This window comes from Lissotriton helveticus, chromosome 1_2, assembly GCF_964261635.1.
Source record: "Lissotriton helveticus chromosome 1_2, aLisHel1.1, whole genome shotgun sequence".
Classification (NCBI taxonomy): domain Eukaryota; kingdom Metazoa; phylum Chordata; class Amphibia; order Caudata; family Salamandridae; genus Lissotriton; species Lissotriton helveticus.
The window spans coordinates 163,077,459-163,101,945 of record NC_136058.1 but is presented as its reverse complement, the minus strand read 5'-3'; the positions used below and the strand labels follow the sequence as shown (position 1 = coordinate 163,101,945).

Sequence of the window (24,487 nt, the reverse complement as noted above, 5' to 3'; positions counted from 1 at the left end):
GCAGTCTCCTGAGAATATACCCGTGTTGTACTTCTAGGACCCTGTTACCTTGGTTGCAGCCAATAAACTAATCTTTGACTTCACCTAGAAGACTCTGAGTTTCTGTAGGTCTGACTCAGGAGAACCCGAGGTCTCTGGGTGTTGATCCCCTGGCACCGCTGGGTTACCGGTTCTGTGCCGGTTCTTAAAAACCCAGTACCTCAGTTCTCAACTGGTTCTCCTCATACTTAGCCAACCGTTCCCAAATTGTAAAATAGGTAACTCTCTCTCAAGACCAGTCAGTGTACATGAGGGGGGGTTTCTCAAAGCTCAATCCTCTCCCCACCTCTCTTTAACCTGTACCTAGAACTCAGAAATTCTGGGATTCTCTTCTACCTCTACACTACCAGTCAAATATACATGAAAATCTCATTCCCTGAAACACTGACCTCCTTTCAAACATGCTCCTAAAGATTCAGAACTGGATGTCTACCACCATCTAAAACTCAACCCAACTAATGGATGGCCAACTTTACCGCCATGGGTGGTAGCCCTGCCATTGTCCAGAGTGCTTGATCACTTGCTATCATCCTTGACAGTCATCTGAATCTCCACACAACATAGCAGCCACGGCCATGAGCACATGACACCAACTTAGGCAGCTTAGGGGCATCAGATAATTGATCCCAGAACAAGACCTCAAAATAGTGATGCACTCTCTCATTCTCTCCACGCTAAATCATAGAATAGCCCTTCTCTCAGGCATTTCTAAAGTTCACCTAGGCCCACTGAGAGCAGCACTACATGCAGCAGTGCACCTCGTTTTAAGTCTCAAGTAATTTTATCACATTTCCCCTGCCCAACTAACCCTCCAATGGCTTCCCATTGAACCGTGTGCCCAATTTGAAACTGCAAGAAACTGAAAATCCCTGGGGTACATAGGGGTTCTAGTAATGTCCAATCCTACTCCTGGAACCCCCCACCTTCAGTCGCGAAAGGTACATAAGCCAGTCATTCTCTGGTAGTGCCATAGGAATATGGAACTCGCTACCTTCCTCCCTCCACCTAACCACCTTCCTGGTCACCTTCAAAATGGGCCTCAAGTTCCTCCTATTTCACAGACACCTTGGTTAATCACCCTCAACCATACTAAAGTACGCTCTCCACCAGGATATGAACTAACTTCATTATGTGAACCCACCATCTTAATTGTTATGGGGTGATGTGGTGAGCAAAAAAACGATGGACTAAACCCAGATCTGTGACCGGGGGTGAGTGTTTGAAACGTTTCAACACTCCGTCCATCATTTTATTTTGTGATGTTGCTATGTGAGTCCTAAGTGGCAATGGGTATGCCCAGATGTGGGTCCATTGCTTGCTGAACCACTGAATTCAAGCTATCCTGGCTAATAAGGTGTGATACCCTGAAACTGGTCCCAGGATGCTTGTTCCTGGTCCAGAGATGACCTGGCTTGGCAGTTTAGACTGGACTGTTCTCATGGGGAGCAGGGTCAAGACTGATTTCCATATGGCTGAATCCAAACTGGGGGGATGTGGTGAGCAAAATAATGATGGATTAAACCCAGATCTTTGACTGGGGGTGAGTGTTTAAAAGGTTTCAACACTCCATCCATCATTTTATTTTGTGATGTTGCTATGTACGTCCTAAGTGACTATGGGTATGCAGGGCCGGACTGGCTACCAGGCGCTTTTTGCTGGGGTGGCAGGGCGGGGTCCAGGTTCACTGCTAAGGGGCTGATTTTGTTGCTGAGGAGCTGCCGGCACTCCGAAATAAACAATGCATAACAAATAGCTTTAAAGCGTACTTTTATAAACATTTGTTCTGCATTGTTTATTAAGGAAAGCCCGGTAGCCAGTATAGCCCTGACGGTATGCCTAGACATGGGGCCCTTGCTCGCTGCGCCACTGGATTCAAGCTAGCTTGGCTGATACCTCAAAACTGGTCCCAGGATGCTTGCTTCCAGTCCAGAGAGGACCCGGCTTGGCAGTTTAGCAGTAGGGTCAAGACTGATTTGCATATGGCTGGGTCCAACTGGGGTGGTGTGGTGAGCAAAATAATGATGGATTAAATCTAGATCTGAGACTGGGGTGAGTGTTTGAAAAGTTTTAACACTCCACCCATCATTATATTTTGTAATGTTGCTTGAAAAGATTTAGGGCCAGATGTACGAAGGTAAGTGTTTGCAGTTACCAAATAGCAATTTTTGCGATTCATTATTTGGTAATCACAAACAGCAATTACAAATGTGTGTTTTACACATTTTGCAATTCCCAGTGGATCGCAAATAGACCTACCTCATTAATATTAATGAGGTATGTATCGGTTTACGACCCATCGGGAATCACAAAAATCACAGGCCTTCCGGGGTCAGCAGACCACCATGTATGTGACTGCTTTTCAAAAAAGCCATTTTTTTTTAATGCAGCCGGTTTTCCTTAGAGGAAAACAGAATCTGTTCCCAAAAGAAAAATCAAAAGTTTTCTTTTCAATTTTTAAGAGTAGACACTGGTTCGTGGGGCCACCGCCTGCTCTAAGAAAAAAAAAATTCCAACCGTTCTCAGACGGGAAAGGGTCCCTTAGGGATCCCCCCCATTTCCGAATGGGTTACCAGTTAATAACTTTATTTCGGCCAACTCGGGCCATAAAAGTACATTAATGCAGTCATAAAACCACAAAAGGAAGCATAAAAATGTAGATAACGGTAAACAATACAATACAATCATATATCTACATTTGTTACAATATAAAAATATTGACGAACCATTATCCTAAAATCAAGTAAAAAACAACTGTAAAATTCATTTAAAGTTGTTAATTAAAAAATAGAATTGTTAAGTAGTGCAAATGTCCCCATTGTGTGAGCCTCCATAGATTTGTTGAAAAGGGGCACACATAAGGCTCTCCACACAATCACTTCAGGAAGCCCCTGCGCTTATGCCACATACCATTCAGGAAGCGCGAGACAGCAAAAACAATAGGGGGATGAGTGTCGTATTTTAATATCCTGTATGCCTGTAAACAATGCCTGAACCCAAGATGTCTGCATATTGGGGCTAACCATTGTTTGCGTGGTATAGAGTATACAGGGCAGAGGAAAAACACATGGGGCCTCACTTATGAGGCCTTTCGTCAATTTTGCGCTTCCGATGCGTCACTTTTTGTGACGCATCGGCGGCGTAAAACATGCCTCCTGTTGCGCACTATTTACAAAGTGACGAATCTAAGCAGATGCGTCACTTTGTAAACCCCTGCGCTACATTATACCTGCTTCAGGTATAATGTATGCAGGGACGCGTTCCCCCGCAAAAAGCCTCATAGAAGTGACGCAGTGAAATCTATGAGATTTCACTGCGTCACTTCTAGGACGCTGTTGCGTCAAAATCTTACGCCTGCCTCACAGCAGGCGTAAGACTGACGCAGGCCCTTTCACATGGGACTTGCCCCATGTGAAAGGATGCATTGCTGGAGTTGCGTCACTTTTGTGACACACTCCACCAATGCGTCACTTTTGCGCCATACAGACAAGTCAGAAATACTGACGCATCTGGAACTCCTTGCGACATGATGTGTCACACAGTAAATATGACGCATCAGGTATGTCGCAAGGAGTGTGCACTGAGAAGTGACGCATTGCTGCTTTCACAAAGCGATGCGTCATTTCTCATAAATGAGGCCCATGGATTTCAGACTCTACCCTATATTTACACGCCGGGCATTCTTCCTTCTTTTCTTTATCCCATTTACTGGTGAACGTCATAAGTGGAAGAGTCCCCAATCTAAATTGAATAAAGAGTTTCCTGGCCAAAGGAGGATAGATCACATCCAGGTACTCTTCTTTTCTATATTCAGCCTTCACTTGTAGAAACTCTAGTGTCAGCCGCCAACCGGTGGACCTTTCTTGGAGGATTGTTAGATTGTGGTGCCTTTAAAACCGCAAAAGATCTACCCTGGTTATTAGTGGGCACGCTAATTCGGGTGTTTTCCAGAGGTCCTGTCTTCTTATCTTGGTACTGAGAGCCTGTATGTGGTCAAGCCACAGGATTTTCTCATTAATTAGGCTAGGTAGGACCTCCCTGTGTTCGGCTCTGTAGCAGGACAACTCTGGCGTTGCCCAGAGCCTACGCCAGAATGTACTAGGCCTTAGGGCGATCTCTTCCCCGATGGGTTGCAGGCCCAAATCCATACGGAGGGGGACTAAAGGGGTGCTACGAGGGAGGCCCACCAAATGCCTCATTAAATTGTGCTCTATTTTCATGAGGTTACCACAAATTTGAAGTTGGTGTTAAAATGTGAATGTTTCGCGACTGCATTTCATTTTCAAAACATGGGAAGGGATGCCCTAAACACTCCACTTCCAAATACCGAATCGCAAACCCTAATTGCGATTCGATAACAGGTCACCGAATCGCAAATTGGTACATATAAAAATGCCTTTTTACGTTTGCAAAAGGCCCAATTCTGCAAATCAGACCGTTGCAAATGTAAAAATGTTTCACAGCCATAGCCTGTGCAGGTAAGAGTGGTGAGGCTGGGTGGGGGGGGGGGTATTTTGACGGGTGACGACAAGGGAAAATTAAAAAAATAATTAATTTCCCCTTGTCATCGTCCATCAAAATCCCCCCGACCCTACCGCTCTTACCTGCAGGGGCCGCGGTTGATGCTCCATACATCTGGTCCTTATATCCTTAAATGCACCGCATGACTTGAATAGTTGTGTGTCTTTAACCTTGACTAAATATTGTCCCATGCTCTTTGTGACACTAATAATTAGTATTGATTTGATGTTACCTATTGGTTTGTTTTACTACAGTTTTCTCATGAATGTAGCAAGTAGTCTTATACACAGCATGTTCAATGCTAGTAGAGGGCAATGGATACAAGTTTAAACCACTCAACCCATGTAAACTGTAAAGAAATGGCAACTGCAAAATTCATTGCTCAGTCAGATTTCTGTACCCTGCAACACTTGTAGTTTCTGATATGGTTTGATTTCTCAAAGCCACCCTCACAATAAAAGGTACTTCTGGGTATAGAAGAATATCATCAAATGTATTGTAAATGTTTACATATTTATAATCTGAAAAGAAAGGAAACATTATGGTAAAGTTTCTAATTGTTGTCGATAGTATAGTAACCTATCAATGCCTTTGGATAATCTGAAGACAATACTCATAAAGTTATTTGTCTATTAAGAACGTTTGCTACAATATTAATTAGTACTCTATGGAATATTAATCTGGTGTAAGGTAAAACTCTCATGCTTGCTAACAGGCATCATCTTACCTCATCATTCTGCTTTTCAAAGTCCTTTCTGCAGACGTGGGCCATGATACCGGCTGCCAAGGCATCTCCCAAAACGTTGATCATTGTTCTAAATCGATCTCTGCAAAATAATGCATTTCATTTGATTATCATTAGATATTCCAATGCAATGTTAAATGCCACTTTACTCCAGCCAGTACGGTTGTATGATGTTGCAACGCGATCTTTTAGATCGCGGTACATCACAACGCATCTTTTACAACGCAATTCATTACCACGACTTGCGCTGTAGGGTGCTGGACTTAGGAATAGTAAGATTTACTATTCCAACTCCAGCCTACGTACAGTAGCGAAGGTGTTGGAATAGTAAATCTACTATTCCTTAGTCTAGAGCGCCCTCCAGCACAAGTCGTGGTAACGACTTGCGTTGTAAAAGACGCGTGGTAATGGCAGCGCGGTGTTTTGACCGCGTTGTCATGGATGTTCCCCGCCAGGGCCCACCCTTTGTGTATAGATAGATCCCATGCTTTCCATAGTATCCCTTAAACTAGATGTACAGTCATCACAATGTATCTTTACTATGTCCTCAATATAGGGACACCAATGAAATACAGATTAAGCCAATGTGATTTCATTTACATTGTTAATAAATAAATGCACATTTCCAAAGTGCACAACCTAAATCACTAGATACTTCTGCAGTGCCCTTAGCTGTCAAAGACTATATCCTCACTTGCATAGTGACCCAAGGTGAAAAACTGAACAAAGAAAATTAAACAAACAAATGTTTTATCCAACATATTATGGAAAGTTAATGAGGATTTTCTACACACTTTTAGTACAATAGTAATACATGATTGAATGAATAATTAAAACTAACCAGCGATCTTTACTAACAGTCTCTATTTTTAGGTCTCGCCTGTCGATGCGCATGCGCATCGAGCTTGCGAGCCTATTGCGGCCTAACCACGCTTTAACTAACAAGCAAGGAATCGTGGCGATTCCTTGCAGTGCCCGTGACTTTTAAGCTCAATGCGCATGTGCATTGAGCTTAAAAGCGCGTGCACAGCCGCCCGCATTCCTCCGACACCTTTGAAGTGAAGCTTAGCTTCACTTCAAAGGCCCGGCTTCTTCACACCCACATGCCGCTCTCGCTCTCCCCGCTCTCCCCGCTCCGCCCCCTCCCCTGCCCGCCGTGTGACCTCGGCTTACACTCACCCCTCCTTTCTCCCCTTTAGGCTGCTTTCGGATGCTTTGTTCGCAGCTTGTTCTTCTAGCCACTACAGTTAGCCTAGCGCCGCACCATCACCCACCTCTGCAACTCCTCCCACAACACTGCCTGCTAAGTACACAGACTGTTCGCCGGTATGTGATGCGACTGCATTTCCTCTGACAGCGCCGCAGGGAGTTGTCAGCTGCTTCATGTTACTTTTGACAAATCAGGAGAGGATAAAAGAAACCACCAGTTTAAGCACATGCACAAGTAACTCTACGTTACGTCTGCCCCACCATCCGTTCTTGATGCAGACAGAATAGTTGCTAAACATTATGTATGTGCTACGTACATAACTCTGCCTTATTAAACAGAATTCCATTTTAAATAGCGCTTGTTACAGTTGTACTAATGTACCATTAGTCTAGACGTTAATTCCATTGGCACAGCTTCTGGGAGCTCGCATTCCATCATCAAAGGCATCAGCCTCGCTCTGGCCTCACTTCTCCTCCCCCCTAATTGCTCTCACTCTCCATCTCTTGCCACACGCATCAGTAGGCAGCCCACCCCCTCCCTCTCCATTTGTTTCTATGCCTACTGGTTTTGCAGCACTTGTGAAATCCTTCTGGTGGGTGATGCAAGCGAGGAACATACGTGGTGCACACTCAGCTCAGGCGCCTGGATTCCTTGCTGCTTGTGGCCTGGACGAATATATTAATTCTCCCATCTGGTAGTTATTGTTTGCTGTTCATTTTTTCGGGGGTGATGGGCTACGACACAGTGGACTTCTCTCTCTTTTTTTTTAAGGTATTAAATGAGAAGAAAATGTGTAGAGCAAGAATCGATCATCTAAAGGAATTTTTGCCCCAGCCGTGAACAGGAAATGCTAATTACCATACATCCCTCCAGAATCATTTGCGCACAAAACATCGTGTTTAGGAGGCTGACAGGTAATAGAGTACAGTTCGGAGTTTTGCTCCTGCTTTCTTATTGCCCATTGACACTGTGGTTTGCACACTCTGTCAATTTGTTTTTTATTCTACCACTGGGCAAAGTACCATTAGATGTGTGCTTAAAAATATCAGCAGTACTTATTCACTCGTGCACGGCTCACTCTTGGATTTATTTTTATTGGCCATTAACTCTGTGGTTTGCGCACTCTGTCAATTTCTTATATTCTCCCATTAGGCAAAGTAACATGTGCTGTGGGCTTAAAAATATCAGCATTCGTTAATCACTCGTGCATGGCTTACTTTTTTTTATCACTTGTGTTTTTTGTTTCTCTCTCTCTCTCTCTCTCTCTCTCTCCTTCCCTTCCCTTCCCTTCATTTACTCTCTCTCTCTCTCTCTCTCTCTCCTTCCCTTCCCTTCCCTTCCCTTCCCTTCATTTACTCTATCTCCCCTTATTTCTCTCTCTCTTTGACTCCCCTTCATTCACTCTCTATCACCTTTATTCTTTTTCCTCTTACTCTCTTTTCTCTCACTCATTCCCACACTTGACAGGACCAACAGTGGGCGCTTCTTACATACAGGTACAACAGAGCGCGCATCTCACACAGACAGGAACAGGGGCCACATCTCACACAGACAGGAACAGAGGATGCTTCTCACACAGACAGGAGCAACAGAGGGAGCATCTCACAGACAGGAACAACAGGGGGCGCATCTCACACAGGCAGGAACAGGGGGCACACACGCAACGCCACTCTCACACGCCACTCATCCACGCAACGCCACTCATCCACGCAACGCCACTCATCCACGCAACGCCACTCATCCACGCAACGCCACTCATCCATTTGCAAAACGAAAAAAGTTAAACTCTTCTATTGCGAGACCTATTGCATTTTCAATGCTTGTTCTATTTCTGGTGAATCCTGCCATAACAGCCTGCAAAGTACAAAGTGTTATTGCATGATTGATCACTGTGGTAGTCTAGGTGAGGAATAACAGACAGGAACATTGTTACTGATGGTGAATTATGCATCCTTCCTAGTCAGTTCAGTTCAGTTAGTTTTTATTTTGACAATTAAAAATTATCATAACAATACATAATAACAATACATTGTAACAATACATTTACCCGTAAAATATCATTAAATTACATTTCTGAACTTTACAGTAGTATTTAAAAACAGTTAGATAAAATTGAGCACCAGCAGCAGAACATATAAGTCACAAATAGAGGTAGACATGAGTTCCAATTCACAGTTAGATCAATTTCTTGTGTTTCTCAGTCTAACCGCTACTTTTAAAAAACTTGAGATAGCACACAAGGTATACATATCGTTTGCTTTCTGTAGGAATAGCTAGGCTGCTTTCGCATGACGTAGTTTCTGTTTTCTAAGGATGTGGACCAGGAATCGGCGCCTAGGCAGTTGATAAAATGAACATAAAAGTACAAAATGAAGGGTGTCCTGCGGAGACCTATTGTCGCAGCCGCAGGCACCCTTCTGCTCAATCGTTTTAGTAAAACCAGAAGGATAGGATAAAGTATTAGGTAAAAGATTGAGCCTAAAACGACACATTAAAAATCTCGCCTGTTGGTCATACATCAGGAACAAATAAGGTTCCATGCCCACCCCATTGGCCACTAAACCATGTGCAATTACTGACGTCTTGACCTTTGCCGCATTTGCTCTGGTTGTTGCAAACTTTTCTAGAAGCAATTTCTTTATAGTAATTTTACAATTGTTTGTAATTTGCGACAGGTCGTGAAACACATGAGACTGGTCAATATTTATCAAAGTGTTTTTAACATATCTTAACCAGGGGATTTGCATTGCATTGTCCCTTCGCAAACAGTCTTTGGTGATTTCCCTGCTCAATTCAGCCTCTGGGTTAGTCCATATTCTGATCCATGCCGTGATTGGCCTAATCTTCACTTGATCCGAGATGTATTGGATCCCCAGTTCTGAATGGGCAATATCAGCGGCGGTGGAAGGTGGGATTTTAAGAATTCTACGAAGAAATGTATCTTCTTCGGTCTGCAGCTTTTTCGCGTCCCTAAATCCCCACACCTCTGCACCATATAGTGTCTTTGGCATTGTGACTGATTTGTACAGGGTCATTATTTGTTCAGGGCACCAACGTCCCAGTCTATACGCAAAGCTTAGGATTGCCCCATTAGAAGACACCAGTTTTGAACAGTGTTCCTCCACCAATGGTTTAAAGTGCATATCGCCATCCAGCAAGAGGCCCAGGTAGGGGAAAGTATTAACTATTTCCAACGTGTGTGACCCTATTCTAAACACAGGCTTCTTAGCTGGTTTCTTGCCGGCCACCATAACAAAGGATTTTTTTAAATTTACCGACAGGTCCAGGTCGGCCATAAACTTCACAAAGCCATTCACCAGTTGTTGTAGGCTGCTCGATGTGCGGGCCAGGAGGACTGCGTCGTCCGCATATAACAGTACTGGGATCTGACGGGATCCTACTCTCGGGCAATCCAGGGCAAGGGAAGTGAGGCTGCTTTCAAGACCATTGATATATAACGAAAATAGAAAAGGCGCAAGGATGCATCCTTGCCTAACGCCTCCTGAACAGGGGAAATTGCTCAGTTCGCCCCCCCTCTGTGCTGAAGCGCACCCTAGCCGTGGTATTCCAATGGAGCTCTTTAAGAATGTTAATGAGCTCCACCTCCATTCCCATGTTGTACATCATGGCCCATAGTTTGCTTCTATTAACATTGTCAAAAGCGGCAACCAAGTCCATGAACCCCATAAAAACCGTACCACTACTTGCTTTGGTGTATTTGGCCGTTAACAGATACAGGTTCAAACACTGATCACTAGTAGATCTCCCCGTTCTGAAACCATACTGGGTATCCACTATGGTATGGTGTTCCTCCGTCCACTCCATTAGTCGATTCAAGATCACCCGCCCTAATATTTTCGCAGAGACATCGATTAAAGAAATCGGCCTATAGCATTTGGGATCTTCTCTGCTCCCTTTCTTGAAAATCGGTACAATCAGTGCGGTGGACCAAGAACGTGGTAGGCCAGACCTAATGGCTGCATTCAGGACCATTGTTAAAATTGGTGCCCAGAGATCTATATTACTTCTATAAAGGTCTGGGGGTGTTCCATCAGGTCCTGGTGCTTTATTGGGGGTAAGACCTCGAATCGCCGTTTTTAACTCTTCCACAGTGAAAGTTACTTCTACACTCCTGACGCCCTCCCATTCTCCCTCCTGCACGCCTAGTCAATTTTCCATCGAACTTCAGCTTGCGGTAGTCACTGCTGGAAATTAATGCAGGATTTTTAAATTCAGCAGGATGATAATACTGCCAAATAATCCTACAATTTTGATGCTTTTCTGCTAGTACATTGGCATATATAGAGAAGCGGTCAGTCCATGCATAACCTGATATACAGTGATGTCCCTTACAATGGATAAAACCAGATCTTGAGTTAAATAAGTGGTGTACTCATTGTATTTATTTGATGACCTTCGTAAGGAAGACATTTCCAAACCCTTTGTAGCTGGTAAAGAAAGCTCCTCTTATCTTTACAATGTAGTTTAACTTTTGGGACTACCACAGAGCAGTCTGTGGAAACTATAATTTTCAAAAGAGCTGGAAGAGATACAACTGAAATGTGCGATATGAGTGGGATACAGAGTGTGGGAAGGTAAGAGGACGTATATTACATTTCAGACCACAAATGACCTTTACACCCACTTGTGGCCACTCAAGACAATAGATGAGATTTCAAGACATTTAAAAACAGTGTCACTCAATAGACAATGGGTACTGGTTGCTGAACCAACAATTAACCCATTATTGTCTATTGTGAAATCTGTGTTCTTCAACCAAAAGTGAGAATTGTTGTCTAAGGTTCGTGTTACAGTCGATGTCTAACCTCCCCTATATTTTAAGTCTGGTACATCTTACAGACAAACAATTCCATAAAAATACTATAGCTTCATAAGAACATTTTTCAAATGTTTTCTACACAAAAGCACATATAGGTCTAAAGATTCTCCATTTACTTACAGTGCCCAATCAACGGCAATGATCAGGGTGATGTCATCAGTGGGCAGCCCAACGGAAGTGAGCACGATGACCATTGTAACGAGACCCGCTTGTGGAATTCCTGCTGCACCGATGCTGGCGGCTGTTGCTGTGATGCTTTCGAAAAACAAAAACAAAAAGACGCATTAAGCGTTTAATGTGCATGTTTTCTTTGCAATCATGAAATGCCAAAGGTATGCGAAACTAATGGACAAATTAGTATTTTTTCATATATCCTGCTCAAATTAAAGAGGCCAAATCCTTTAAACACGTGTTTGTTTGCGCATTCCCAAGTTCCGAGTTCGTAATAGCCTCTCCGAAATGTACATGAGCGCAGTGCTTAATTATAGCCGGTGGTTGCGAGTGAGGCCCAGTGTCACTAAGTTTTCAGGACATCTTCCTCAGATGTTGACCGCGAGTAAGAGAGGGAAAAAAACACAAACGGGAAAAAGGGGGAACAGAAAGACGGAGAACCGGCACAGAGGGCGAAAGCAGGGATGTCAAGGCTGAGATAAAGGCGGATATAGGCTGTAGCTGTCGGTGGTGGGAGTAGCTGCCGGGCGGTGACGTGGAGAGGGGCAGGGTGGGGGTAGTAATGTATGGATTACGGAGGATTACAGGTAAGTAAACATATAATTAAAAATAAAACAAATTTTGTTGCTGCGCACTGCATTCCCAAATGCGATGCAGTGGACGCAACGAAATTCGTTGCCCGGCAGCTACTCGCACCACCGACCGCTACTGGACATAGTGTCTGGTATTCAGTGGTGGAAGTGCATTTAAAAAAGTATGGGAACTGTCATCCTGAGTTCAATGCGGGTGGGGTCCGTTAGTTTGGGGGCGGGATCAAAGTCATGGTATAAAATAACACAATATTCTGTAACTATTTAGTTAGTCTTTCGCCTTCAAGTAACTGCATACAAAATAGCACACACATTAAATGAAAAAAGAAAATGCAAGTTAAACTAATCATTAAGAGATGCACTTTTTTTGGTAGTGCAGTGGGAAATAGTGTCTTGTGAGTTTTAAGCGTTAGGAGGTCCTTGCCTGCAACAAAAGCACTGTGAATAGGCACAGAGTTACACATGGTGTATATAAGATAGCCTTCCGCAAAGTGCACAAAAAGAATTAGGTTTAAGATTAAAAAAAGTGCTTCCAAAATAGAATACTGAGTAATATGCAGAACTGTTTTTGTTAAATTAAAAAAGTACAGGGACGTCATGACCCTCAGATCCTGCCTACTTCGACCTCTGCTGGTAGTGGACTAAAGATGCCTGCGATGAATCGAAGGCTCTACAGTATTCGGTGCGCTGGTATTTAGCAGCACTGCCTGAGCACAGCTTTGGGCACCTACACTCATTCATTTACAAATTAAGTAATGCAAGAGTGCAATACTTTGGTTCACTGTATAAGAAAGATAATATCCTAATTAAGAATATATTGTCAACTAGACACGCAATGTGAAAGAACTCACAAATGACTTTCCTTTGAGGTCGCATTGACAGCAACGCAGCTCTAAAGGTAGGTAAAGTACCAGGACCACACTGAGTCATGCTAGTCCTGGTAACATTGAATAGGAATATTTGGGCGTTTAAAAGGATTTTCAGCACTTACGGACTGATAACTATAGCGGTCGGTCGGAGCACCGTCTGCTATCACAGCAGACAGGAGACTGCCCGACAAGCAAGCGGTAGTTTGACTGCCACAGTACGATGCCACTGCCGGGCTGGTGGTTGCGGCCCAGGAAAAAGGCCACAGCAGAAGCCGCTGTGGAAAGGAGCACTTCCTGCACATCCATACATCGTGTCCCATGGCACACGGAGCATGGAGGTGAGTAGGGGCACTAGTTGTATCCTGGCCCACGATGGATGGGGGCCCTGTTTGGGGCCCACAAATCCATTTCCAAAAGCCTTTTCATGGCGGTCTTTCCGACATGAAAAGTCTGTCGAAAAGGGATAGCGTGATCCCAACGGCAGTGCCTGCCTAGGCACCGCCTCCATTTAGGATTGCTATTCTGACTGCCACCCCATCGGGATCAGGTGATCCTGTCATTGGTGGCGGTCTTCCCCTTAACAGTTTGCGTCCAACCGCCTGCATCGAAATGCGGCTGTTGGACAGAAGGTCTGTTAGCTGTCGGACTGCTACCGACGGCCTGTCAGTGTGCGGTCCAACCAGCATCATAATCAGGGACTTAGGGTCCGATATCCAACACCATTTCTGAACGGAGTGCTGGAAGCAGGAGTGAGGGAGTTGCTGCAACGCCCCCAAGGTAAACTAACAGCAGTTCAGAAAACCTCAAATGTTTTCTAGCACAGAAATACATTTACATACTGTAACGTTCGTTTCTCCCACAGAGCACACTGGAGCAGTAGGGTGAGTAACACTGGTTTATTATTTCACAACATTAGGAATTAACTGGAGCTAAGGGCGCCGAGCGTCTAACTGTCCCAAGCTCCGGTCGCCAACTCTCGTTATTGTCCTTCGCGCCTATTCCTTCCTGCTTCTTGCGCATGCGCCGCCTCTCCGCTCTAGTCTAGTGCGTGCCGCGTCATCGCGTATGCGCGCATAGACTAGAGCGCACACCACATATCTCCCCCCTTTAATGAAAACAAGGTTAAAGCGTTCCCCCCCACCAGGTTGAATGTCCTTCAACTGTGAATTGTCTTGGTGGGGCACCCAGGGAGGGCAGCACCCAGCTATTGTCCTTCCATCTCAAAGTCTCTATAACGAGAGGGCATAATAACTGCCCTTCCGCTGCGGGTGTGTCTTACCGGCATGTTCTCTCCCACTTCTGTCTCTCCTCGGGCCACCCCAGCTTCTCTCGCATCTGCTCTCTGTTCTGCATTCGCCTGTGCATCACCGCCGTCGGAAATCCTGGCTCCCCGGGCTTCCGCTTCACTGTCGTCCCTTGCACTTTCTTCGTGGTTGTCTGTGCCCTGCTCCGAGAGGGCTCTGGCCTCCTGGTCATTCATGCTACTCTCTTCCACCTCAACCTTGGGCCAGACTAATATTTTGTTGACTCTGGCCATGCGGTCTTGCGACCAGACCTTTCCGTCGCTGAGGAGAGCCGCCCTACCACGCACCTCCTTGACTTGTAGCGGCTGGCTAAATTTACTTTCGCCTTTCTTTTGCAGAGTGGGGAGTTTGATCCTAACCCACTCCCCTTGTTCCAACGCCGTGTCCTTCGTGCTGCGTCGCTTGTCATAGTGGGCTGCATAGATCCTCTGGGCCTTCTCCAGATTGTGTTGCACCACCGCTGGGACCACTTGCTGGTGATGGTCTTCTCCCTCCATGCTACATTGTCCCGGGTGAAGGGATGACGTCCCCTAAGCACTTGGAACGGACTGTACCCCACCACCGAGGGCGTTATCCGGTAGGCCCACAGCATGTTCATCACTTCCACCTCCCAGTCTTTTCCTTGCGAAATGGCCGCCTGAATGGAACCCATGAGCACCCTGTTAAACCTTTCGACCTGGCCATTGCAAGCCGGATGGTACACAGCCGTGTGTTTCACCTCGATCCCATTCCTCTTCATGTATCTCCCCCACTTGTCCGACACAAATTGCGGTCCATTGTCACTAAGAATGGATTTGGGTATTCCCTCTCTGAGGAACACCGAGGTTAGGAACTTAAGGATCGTCTCTGTGTCCATCGACTCTTGTATGTCCACTTCCGGCCATTTGGAATACTTGTCAATTATCACACAAATGTACTTATTCACTCCTCTGCTGTCCAGCACAGGCCCCAGAATGTCAACGGCCACTTCTTCCCACGGGCCTTGTGGGGTGTCGAACTTCCCCAGAGCTGGTCTGAGTGGGCGAAGCACCTTATCTGCTCCTTGGCACTGTTCGCACTCCCTCACTTGCCTCTCAATGTGATTATCCATTCCAGGCCACCAATACATCTGTTTGACCAGCGCCTTGGTTTTTACGATGCCCAAATGCCCCTCATGGAGCAATTTCAGCAGTCTTGGTATCAGTGTCACTGGGGGCACCACTTTCTCTCCTCTGTACAAGAATATTCCCGAGTCACTCAGGGACAATTCTTCCCTTATTTCATAGAATCGTCGCACACCCTCCTTGAGCTTCTTCTTGTCCGGCCAGCCCACGGTAAGGTGTTTCCTTACTTCCATCTTTTCCTCATCGAGCTCGTAAGCTGCCTGCCATTCCTGTGCACTGATTGACATTTCGTGATCCTCCATGCTGGCCACCATCTCCTCTGTGTCCGGGGTCTCACCCGGCGCCTCCTCCATTGCTGCTGCCCGGCTGAGGTAATCAGCTACCTTGTTCTGCGTTCCTGGAAGGTATTCTACATCATATGTATAGTCTAGCAACTTCAAGGTCATCTTCGCTATTCTCGGGGTGGCAGTGTCATGACCCGATGACGTCAACACTTTGATAAGTGGCTTGTGATCCGTTTGAAGTCTGAATCTCGTGCCCCATATGAACTGACGAAACTTGCTCAACGCCCACGTGACCGCCAGCATCTCTTTTTCAATTACGCTGTACCTTTGTTCCGTCGGGGACAGCGCCCTGGATGCAAAACAGATCGTTTCCTTGGCACCATCTTCCCTTTCTTGCGCCAAGACAGCTCCCAAACCCTTGTCGCTTGCGTCTGTCGTCACCACAGTTTTGCCGGTGGGGACATACCCTTGCAGTGGGATGGCGTGGCTGATACAGTCTTTAATGGACTCGAATTCGGATTGGGCCTCCGCATCCCATTCGAATTTTGCATTGTTTCTGATTAGTTGTCTCATCCTGTGCGTTCTAGTGGCAAAATGTCTGACAAACCGGCTGTAATACTCGGCCATTCCGAGGAATGACCGCACTTCCTCTTTGGTAGTTGGGGCCTTGGCGTCTTTTATTGCTTTCACATTTTGCTCCTTCGGTGATATGCCATGCGTCCCTATCTCGTGCCCCAGGTAGGTCACAGAGCGGGACCCTATTCTACACTTGCTCCATTCCGCCGTCAATCCCCTGCTTTGCAGCACTCCCAGCTCTCGATGTAGTTTCTTATCGTGCTCGCTTTTGTCGGAGCCCATCACTAGGATGTCATCTTGGAAGTATTGCACTCCCGAGATGTCCTTAAACAACCTGTGCATAAGTTTCTGGAACACGGCCGCAGCAGATGCTAGGCCGAACGGCATTCTCCTGAACTGGTAGCATCCAAAGGGCGTTATGAAGGCTGTGTACTTCCTACTCGACGGATGCAGTTCTATCTGGTAATACGCAGACGTCAGGTCTATAGTGGAGAAGTGGGTGATCCCTTTTGTCCTAGCCAGCATCTCATCTATTCTGGGGAGCGGGAATCTCTCCACTATGAGGCTTTTGTTGAGCTCCCTTAGGTCCACGCAGAGTCTGACCTTGCCATTTGGCTTCTTGACCACTACCAAGGGCGATAGCCATTCCGCACTGTCCACTGGTTCAATGATGTCTTGCTCTTCTAGCTTCAGTAGTTCTTGGCGCACCACCTCACTCGTGGACATCGGTATGTTCCGTACCTTATGCACCACTGGTACTGCTCCCTCCTTGAGGACCATCTTGTGCACGAATTTGTCCAGTTTTCCAACCGTGCCCTCAAAGACCTTGGGGTATGCTGCCTTCCAGTCCTCCTCCTTCGAGAGGGGCCATTCGTCTGTTAGCAAAATCTGTTCTTTCCCCCCAGGGTTGAGTATGATACCGAGATCACCTGCATCTCTCCATCCCAGTACCGACGGGCCTTTTTCTGCTACATACAGGGTGCACGTGGCTGACCGTCCTCTGAATTCGAACTCCAGGTCCCTGCACCCAACCAGGGGGATGGTATTCTCGGTATACGAGATGGGTCTGATGTCCGGCGGCATTAGGTCCGGGCCTATGGCAGGCGCGAAGTCCTCTTCCCATATCGACCTTTGTACAATGGTCCAGGGGGATCCTGAATCCACAGCCACATGTACTTTGACGCCCCCAATGAGCATGTCGGTGCGGGGCTTGTCTCTTCGCTTGCCGGACACGTCCAAAACTTGATCCTCTATGCACAGGACCAGATCATCATCATCCACTTCGTCTTCCTCACTTACGTTGGCCGTGGCTGCATCGATGCACTTAACAGTGGACTTCGTCCCTTTTTTCCGGCAGACTTTTTCGAAATGACCAGTCAACCCACAGAACGAACACCTGGCGCGGAACGCGGGACAACGCCTGTCCTGGGCCGCGTGTGCTGCACTGCCACATCTGTAGCATGCGAATTTTGTTCCCGGGCCGGAGCGAGCCATCTGTTTCCCAGACCCTCTTATATCCTTCCTCGGGTCCCCGTAATTGCTTTTGGGTTTACTGGATTGTGGTGCCTCATCAATCTTGTTGACCATCTGTCTTGGGCCACTTTCCCTTTTCGCCGCGTCTGCGCCTCTCTTCGACATTTCGGCCTTTTTGACCATCGCCACCACTTCTTTCAGGGTTGTCTCGTTCATTGCCCATAGCTTGTCTTGCACCGATCTGCTGGTGGTGTGCATTACAATTTGGTCCTTAATGTACTCATCCTGCAGGTTCCCATACCTACATGTGATTGCTAGTCGGCGAAGGGCTGCCACATAATCATCAATGGACTCTCCCGCCTCCTGTTTCCGCTGTTGGAAGTTATAGCGGTCTATCGAGACGCAGACCGCTGGGCGGTAATGGCTGTCCAGGTCATCCAGGGCATTCGCAAAAACATCCGTCTCCGCTGCACCCCTCTCCTTGGGCACCAGGTTCTTAAACACCCTCACCCCTTCCGGGCCTAAGTTGTGGAGCAACAGTCTCTTTTTTCTTTCCGGCGTGTATTCACCTTCACTCTCATCTCCCAGAGCCTCAATGTAATTTAGGAAATAATCCTTCCAGTCTTCCCATTTTAGTTGGGGTTCACCTGGTCTAGGTAGGAACGGGACTGGAGCCATCAGGGCTGACGCCTGATTCGCCATTCTTTCTTCGCCTCTAGGTTCGCCTTCCTGGGCCCTCCTTTGGGTGGGTTCACCAGACACTCCTGCGCTCTCTGACGTGTCAACTTGGCCCCTTGGGCTCCCTGGGGTGTTATCCCTCGCACTGTGCGCAGTCTGTGCACTCTCCCCCCTTTCCTCTGGCTTGGGGGAGTCTCCCTTGGTTGCCAGGTTGCTGCTTGGGGGCTCCTGGAGTCTTGGGCCACACTAACCTGGCTTGTGTAGTTGGTGTTCAGCTTAGTGCCGTGCTGCCGCGCTGCTGCCACGCCCTTTGCTCTTCTTTGCCAGTGATGTGCCTTACTGACTCGTGAGGGTGGCTGTGGGGGTGTTTGCTGTCGTCCCTGCACCTGGTGGTGTCCGGGTCCCAGCCTCGTCGCCACTGTAACGTTCGTTTCTCCCACAGAGCACACTGGAGCAGTAGGGTGAGTAACACTGGTTTATTATTTCACAACATTAGGAATTAACTGGAGCTAAGGGCGCCGAGCGTCTAACTGTCCCAAGCTCCGGTCGCCAACTCTCGTTATTGTCCTTCGCGCCTATTCCTTCCTGCTTCTTGCGCATGCGCCGCCTCTCCGCTCTAGTCTAGTGCGTGCCGCGTCATCGCGTATGCGCGCATAGACTAGAGCGCACACCACACATACATATAATTGAACTTTACAAATACTTCAAAATATATCTACAGCAAAAAAAGTCAAAACAATGAACTTCAGGCTTTTTTTGTAATTCTAAAGTGTGATGAAAAAAACGATTTTAATGGGATCAAAACAATCTAAGACACTTTACTTGTGCGATGGACAAGTGATAAATAATTGCAGAAATAAGATCACCAGAAGCTGTCATTTTTGCACTGAATAGGTTTAGTAGGAAAGCTGCATGACTGAAACACAATGGAAATGTGCTCTCCGTGAAAGGCAGTAACCTAGCACACAATCCATCATTCATACTTGGGACAGTCTGTTCTACAATGCACCACTAGACACGCACAACTCACCCAACATACTCCTGCCAGATGGATGTGGCCAATTTGCTACACTATGAGTCACTCACACATTCATTTTTTACAACCCCATTATTTTACTGATATAACATTGATGGCAGCACCCCTATCTCTGAAAATTGTTCCAGCTCCACCGATGAGAGGTGGTATTAAACAAATACTCGCTTAAGTACTCCTACATGCCGTTGTGACTCACCCTTGAAAACTCCAACTCCATGTTAGTAAAAGTTCAAAATGTATAGCCCTTTCCATTCATACTTATTATATACAAACATTCCCAGGATATTCACATTTTCGATCTAAGGCATGTAAGAGTATGCAAAAGAGTAGTACAAGAGTACTCGTTTACATGTTAAAACAATGCCTTTATGAATAGGCACCTTCATCTGTATCACAAGCATGGAAAAAGCTATAGTAATACTAGTATTTAAAAAAGATCAAACTAATGTTGGGCCTCATTACGATGCCGGTCAGACTGGCTATCGCAGTCCTGTGGGAGGCAGTCTCATCGAAAGAGGTCATTCTGAATGCCGGATTACGATGCATGCATCATGTACTTTGACTGACCGCTGAAAGACCGCGGACTCTGACAGCCTTTCTCCGACTGCCAAGATGGGTGTCAGAGAAAAACAGAATCCAGAGGGCAGCGCAGGGATCTCCGACCGCCGTCCGGATTGCAATGTGGGTTTCTGATGACCCGACTGTGGTGGTCCGACCGGCTGCTTTGAGTCATCGGAAATGAAGGATTTGGGGTGCACAATCACCCAAATCCACTTCTCTCCAGCAGTACCCGCTGTGATTCCCTTCCTCCAGGTACCCCCTATACCTGGGCAGCTGAACCCCAATGACTCTGATCCTGTGGATGCCGGAATCCAGGTAGGTCCTTCTGGGTTATGTATCCCCATTAACTTGACTGTGCACATTCAGCCACAATCTACCAATGGAGTACATGGTGTACAAGGCATATCCCCACATATGTCATGCATGTGTGTACAATTCACTGTTTTTATGCATTTGCAGTGACATGCTCTCCGATATGTGCTCTGCCATAGCTGCAACTGCCTCACGAGCAGCAGTTCCATCGTAATATGGCGGGGGGGCCTTCCCGGCCTCAACAGACGGATAGGGCTCTACCGTTGGTCCAATTGGCATTGTAATGACACCCTTTGTTCGTAGATAGCCATGATAAGGTGTTTGGTAAAATAGTTCCCTGTTTGCTGTAGAGATTGATGTTATGCTAATGGGGTCGCTGACAAATACAACTGCAGTAGATCAGTACCCAAACCTGTTCTGTAGTGCTGCAATATGAGTTATGGTGTACAGGAAGAATTTACAAAGGGCATCAATGGGCCTACAAACCACATTTGATACGGTTCATAGAGAAACTCTTTTGGGGCTCTTAAAATAGATGGAATCGAAACCTGAATTAGGTTTGATGTAAACACATATTAAACAATGGGATAGAAAGAGATAAGACAAGGTTTTGTTTTTGCACCACTTTACATGCTGTACATAAATGAATTTGAACAATGCTATCTGATGTGCCACAATTAGGAGGAACTCAATTCTATTGTTTGCAGATTTTGCCATGATTATTGCAATTACACTCCCAAGACTCACTGAGAGATTCAATACTGCTTTTCAGGACTTCAGCAACGGTAAGTTCCTTAAGATGAATCACAGCAATTGAAAAGTAACAATATTTGAGATACAATGCTGTATAAAATAATTTACATTTGAGTTAGCATATTAAAATGAATTAAATATTTATTTAAAAAATATGTTAATATGGCTGCCGCATTTATTTTTGTTCTACATTTAAAATAAATTTGTAAAATAATTTACATTAACAGCACAACAAATATTTCCATTAATTCTTTTAAAAAGTCGCTTTGAAAATTGTACCACCAGAAGATCTCTGCCCCGGTGGCAGAGAACTTGACCCACATGTGAAAAGAAAAGTTACTTGTAGTAACTTTACACTGTTAACTTAATTTTATATTAAATATTTATGAATTTAAATATATTACATACAAAAATCATTTTTAAAACTGTATTAGAAACATCCCACCTAAAGTAAAATGTTTGTACTTACCTATTATGTTTTAAAAATTACAAATATACATATTTTAAAAATTATTGGTAGATTATTTTTTTATTTATAAAGTATTACCTATTCTGTCACACAGTACATTTTATTATATTTGTATATACATATATATATATATAAATATATATATATATTTATATATATATATATATATATATATATATATATATATATAAAAAAAAACAGGGTCCTTCCGGGTACCTCCTCCCATAGTCAGGTGGCGTGGCAAATCGGCAAACCCACAGCCGAGTAAGTTTCAATCCGCTTTTTTTCAATTTTGCAAGTAAGCAAAGCCGCGCACTCAAGTATATGCCTCTCCCCTCTCCCCTGTTGCCAGCGCATTAAATACACGTCACGCGACGTGTATTTAATGCACTGGCAACAGGGGAGAGGTTGTCGTGTGATCAAGACACCGGGGGGTGTCGAAACGCGTAGCGTTATCTGGAAATAAAAATCTTGTGACTGCATATACTTGAGTGCGCGGCTTTGCTTACTTGCAAAATTGAAAAAAGCGGATATATATATATATGTATATATATATATATATATATATATATATATATATATATATATATACATATATATATAACGTTTTAACATTGAATTAAATGTAAAATTCAATCTTAAAGATTTATAAAAAAAATCGCACCTACAGCAAAATCTTTGAATTCACTTACTAAATAAAAAATTATGAACATTTATGTAGAGTGTAATTTAAATTAATGTAAGTATTTTTAGAAAAGTAATTAAAATATTTTATCATATATTTCTTTTTTATTTCTATATGATTGTCTAACATTGATTAAAATGGATATATATTTTCAAAGCATCAAAATAAACTAATTTATGTTAACATTATTTGCAATGAGGTTCTGTTGTTAGTCCATTATTTGTTGCAGTACCAGTGGCTGGCCTTGTGTGGTGCTGGACTTACTCAAGGTCTGAGCTGGAGTAAATGTATTACTATTTTGGGTGCCTTGTGGATGTAATAACTTTATACAAGTAAATATGGGTCAGGGTGGAGACATACAAGCTCCACTTTATAGTACATTTACACTCAGAAATGGTGAAAGCCCAAAGAACCATATCTATTACAAAATAAGTGCTTAATTTGTAAAATATTAAGTACCAGGGCTCTGACCAGGAGGCCACTGCAGCGAGCACAACCCATCGCCCCTGTCATTGCTGCCAAACCAGCTAATAACCATCTCTCTCGCATGTAAATGCGTCACTTCAGACTATTCCAGGTCCCCAAAGCTAAAGGAATGGCTGAGGAGGCAGGTATTAGCAATTTCAATGCATATTGTATTCCTAAACTATCGTTGCTCTGCTCATCTCTAAATTAGATGAGCAGCGCCACCATGTGGTGGACTGTTCTAAGTATGGTGTTGACAATTAGGTACAGTGCCGAGCACCGGAAACTAATTAAGTGCAGGTGCTTAACACCGGAAAGCTCTGGCTCAAATTAAGCACTGTAAAATGGAAGAGTACATTTATTCACATGCTAATTTTCTTTTTTGAATAAGCCCAGTCAGGATGAGGTAAGTGAGTGGTTCAAGGACATTGCATTTTTATTGTGATTTTATGGTCAAACTCTGAAATAGGTTGCTTTCACATCGAGTACGCCTTGCAGCGTTTCAAACTCATTAAATGGAGATCAAACTAAGGGTCAACAGTGAGTGTCCATACAGTTAGGGCACTTGGTAACACGTTACTAGCCTGTGGACCATCCTCCATAAAATATTTTCCATCCTAGTTGATTTGATTCTAATGTGGGGTGTTTGTGTTGGAGTGTGACACAAAAATCACTCACGTGTTCCTGGCATCCTGCTGCAAAGTTCACAAAATCACTTCTCCTTTGGCTTCTGCGATATGTTAAATCACGCCTTTGAATTTTAGACCCATCCTTAATGCTCCTACTAAACAATTTTGTTACAGCAATGCATTTATCCCGATAATCCTACCCAGATCATATTGTAAAACAAACCAAGGGATTTTTCTGTAAAGCCTGAATAGTCAGACACCGAGAAGAGAGAAGGCCTATAATACTTTCTTTGTATGTTTCATTTGCTCCAGTGAAACATCAGAGAGAACTCAACTGCATACTAATCTCAAACTCAAGGAAATCTGTAAAGCCCACTGCTTTTAAAATGTATGAGATACATCCTCTCAGAAGGCCTGTTCATCATGGGTCATAATCAAAATGCCACCTAAATAAATATTGGTACCGATGTATCAAGTCTTTTACTAGTCGCAAATGGGCCGATTCGGCCAGTTTGCGAACGGTAAAGAAGCCTTTTGGGATGTATCATCCCAAAAGGCATTAGCAAAATAGGGAATCGCAATATTTGCAATGACCTATTATGCAAATGCATTTAGGGAATCGCAAATTGCGATTCCCTAAATGCAATGCAGGAAGCAGTTAAAAATTGCGACCTTGCTTTAAGGAATTGCAAATTGCCACCAACTTCAAGTTGGTGGTAATTTGCAAATTCCTGGAAAAATGCAAATTTTTGCATTTTTCTTAGTGCCATGTGGCGCACACACATGCCCATGTGCACGCTTACCTTTTTTGGAGGGGCATCAAAGTGGCCTTTTGGCCCCCTATCACCCTTGTAATTGGATTCGCAATTTGCGATTACCAATTTGGTAATTGCAAATTGCGAATGATTTTCTATTCATTCCTATGGGCCTGTAGGCCCATAGGAAATGAATGGGAAGACATTCCTTTAATTGCGAATTATAATTTTCAATTCGCTATTAAGGAATATGAGTGAATTGCAATTTATTTTGCGAAACCTAAATACATTGCATTTTGCGATTCCATAATAGCGAATCGGTAAAATTCGCAATTATGGACTTACAAAATTCAATATTGATACATCTGGCCCATTGAGCCTTATTCCTCTCAAAATGAGCAACATTACTATAGGCTGAAAGG

General features: G+C 44.7%; 1 protein-coding gene across 1 annotated transcript in view; it reads right to left on the bottom strand.

Annotated features, from left to right (window-relative positions):
* Window positions 1-24,487, bottom strand: part of SLC1A7 (solute carrier family 1 member 7) — a 720,509-nt gene that overhangs the window by 31,264 nt on the left and 664,758 nt on the right. Inside the window, exons 9-10 of the mRNA XM_078673458.1 lie at window positions 11,473-11,607; window positions 5,285-5,384 (exon numbers count right to left, since the gene is read on the bottom strand). Of these exons, the coding sequence (XP_078529584.1) occupies window positions 5,285-5,384; window positions 11,473-11,607 (235 nt within the window). The remainder of the gene's footprint in view (window positions 1-5,284; window positions 5,385-11,472; window positions 11,608-24,487) is intronic.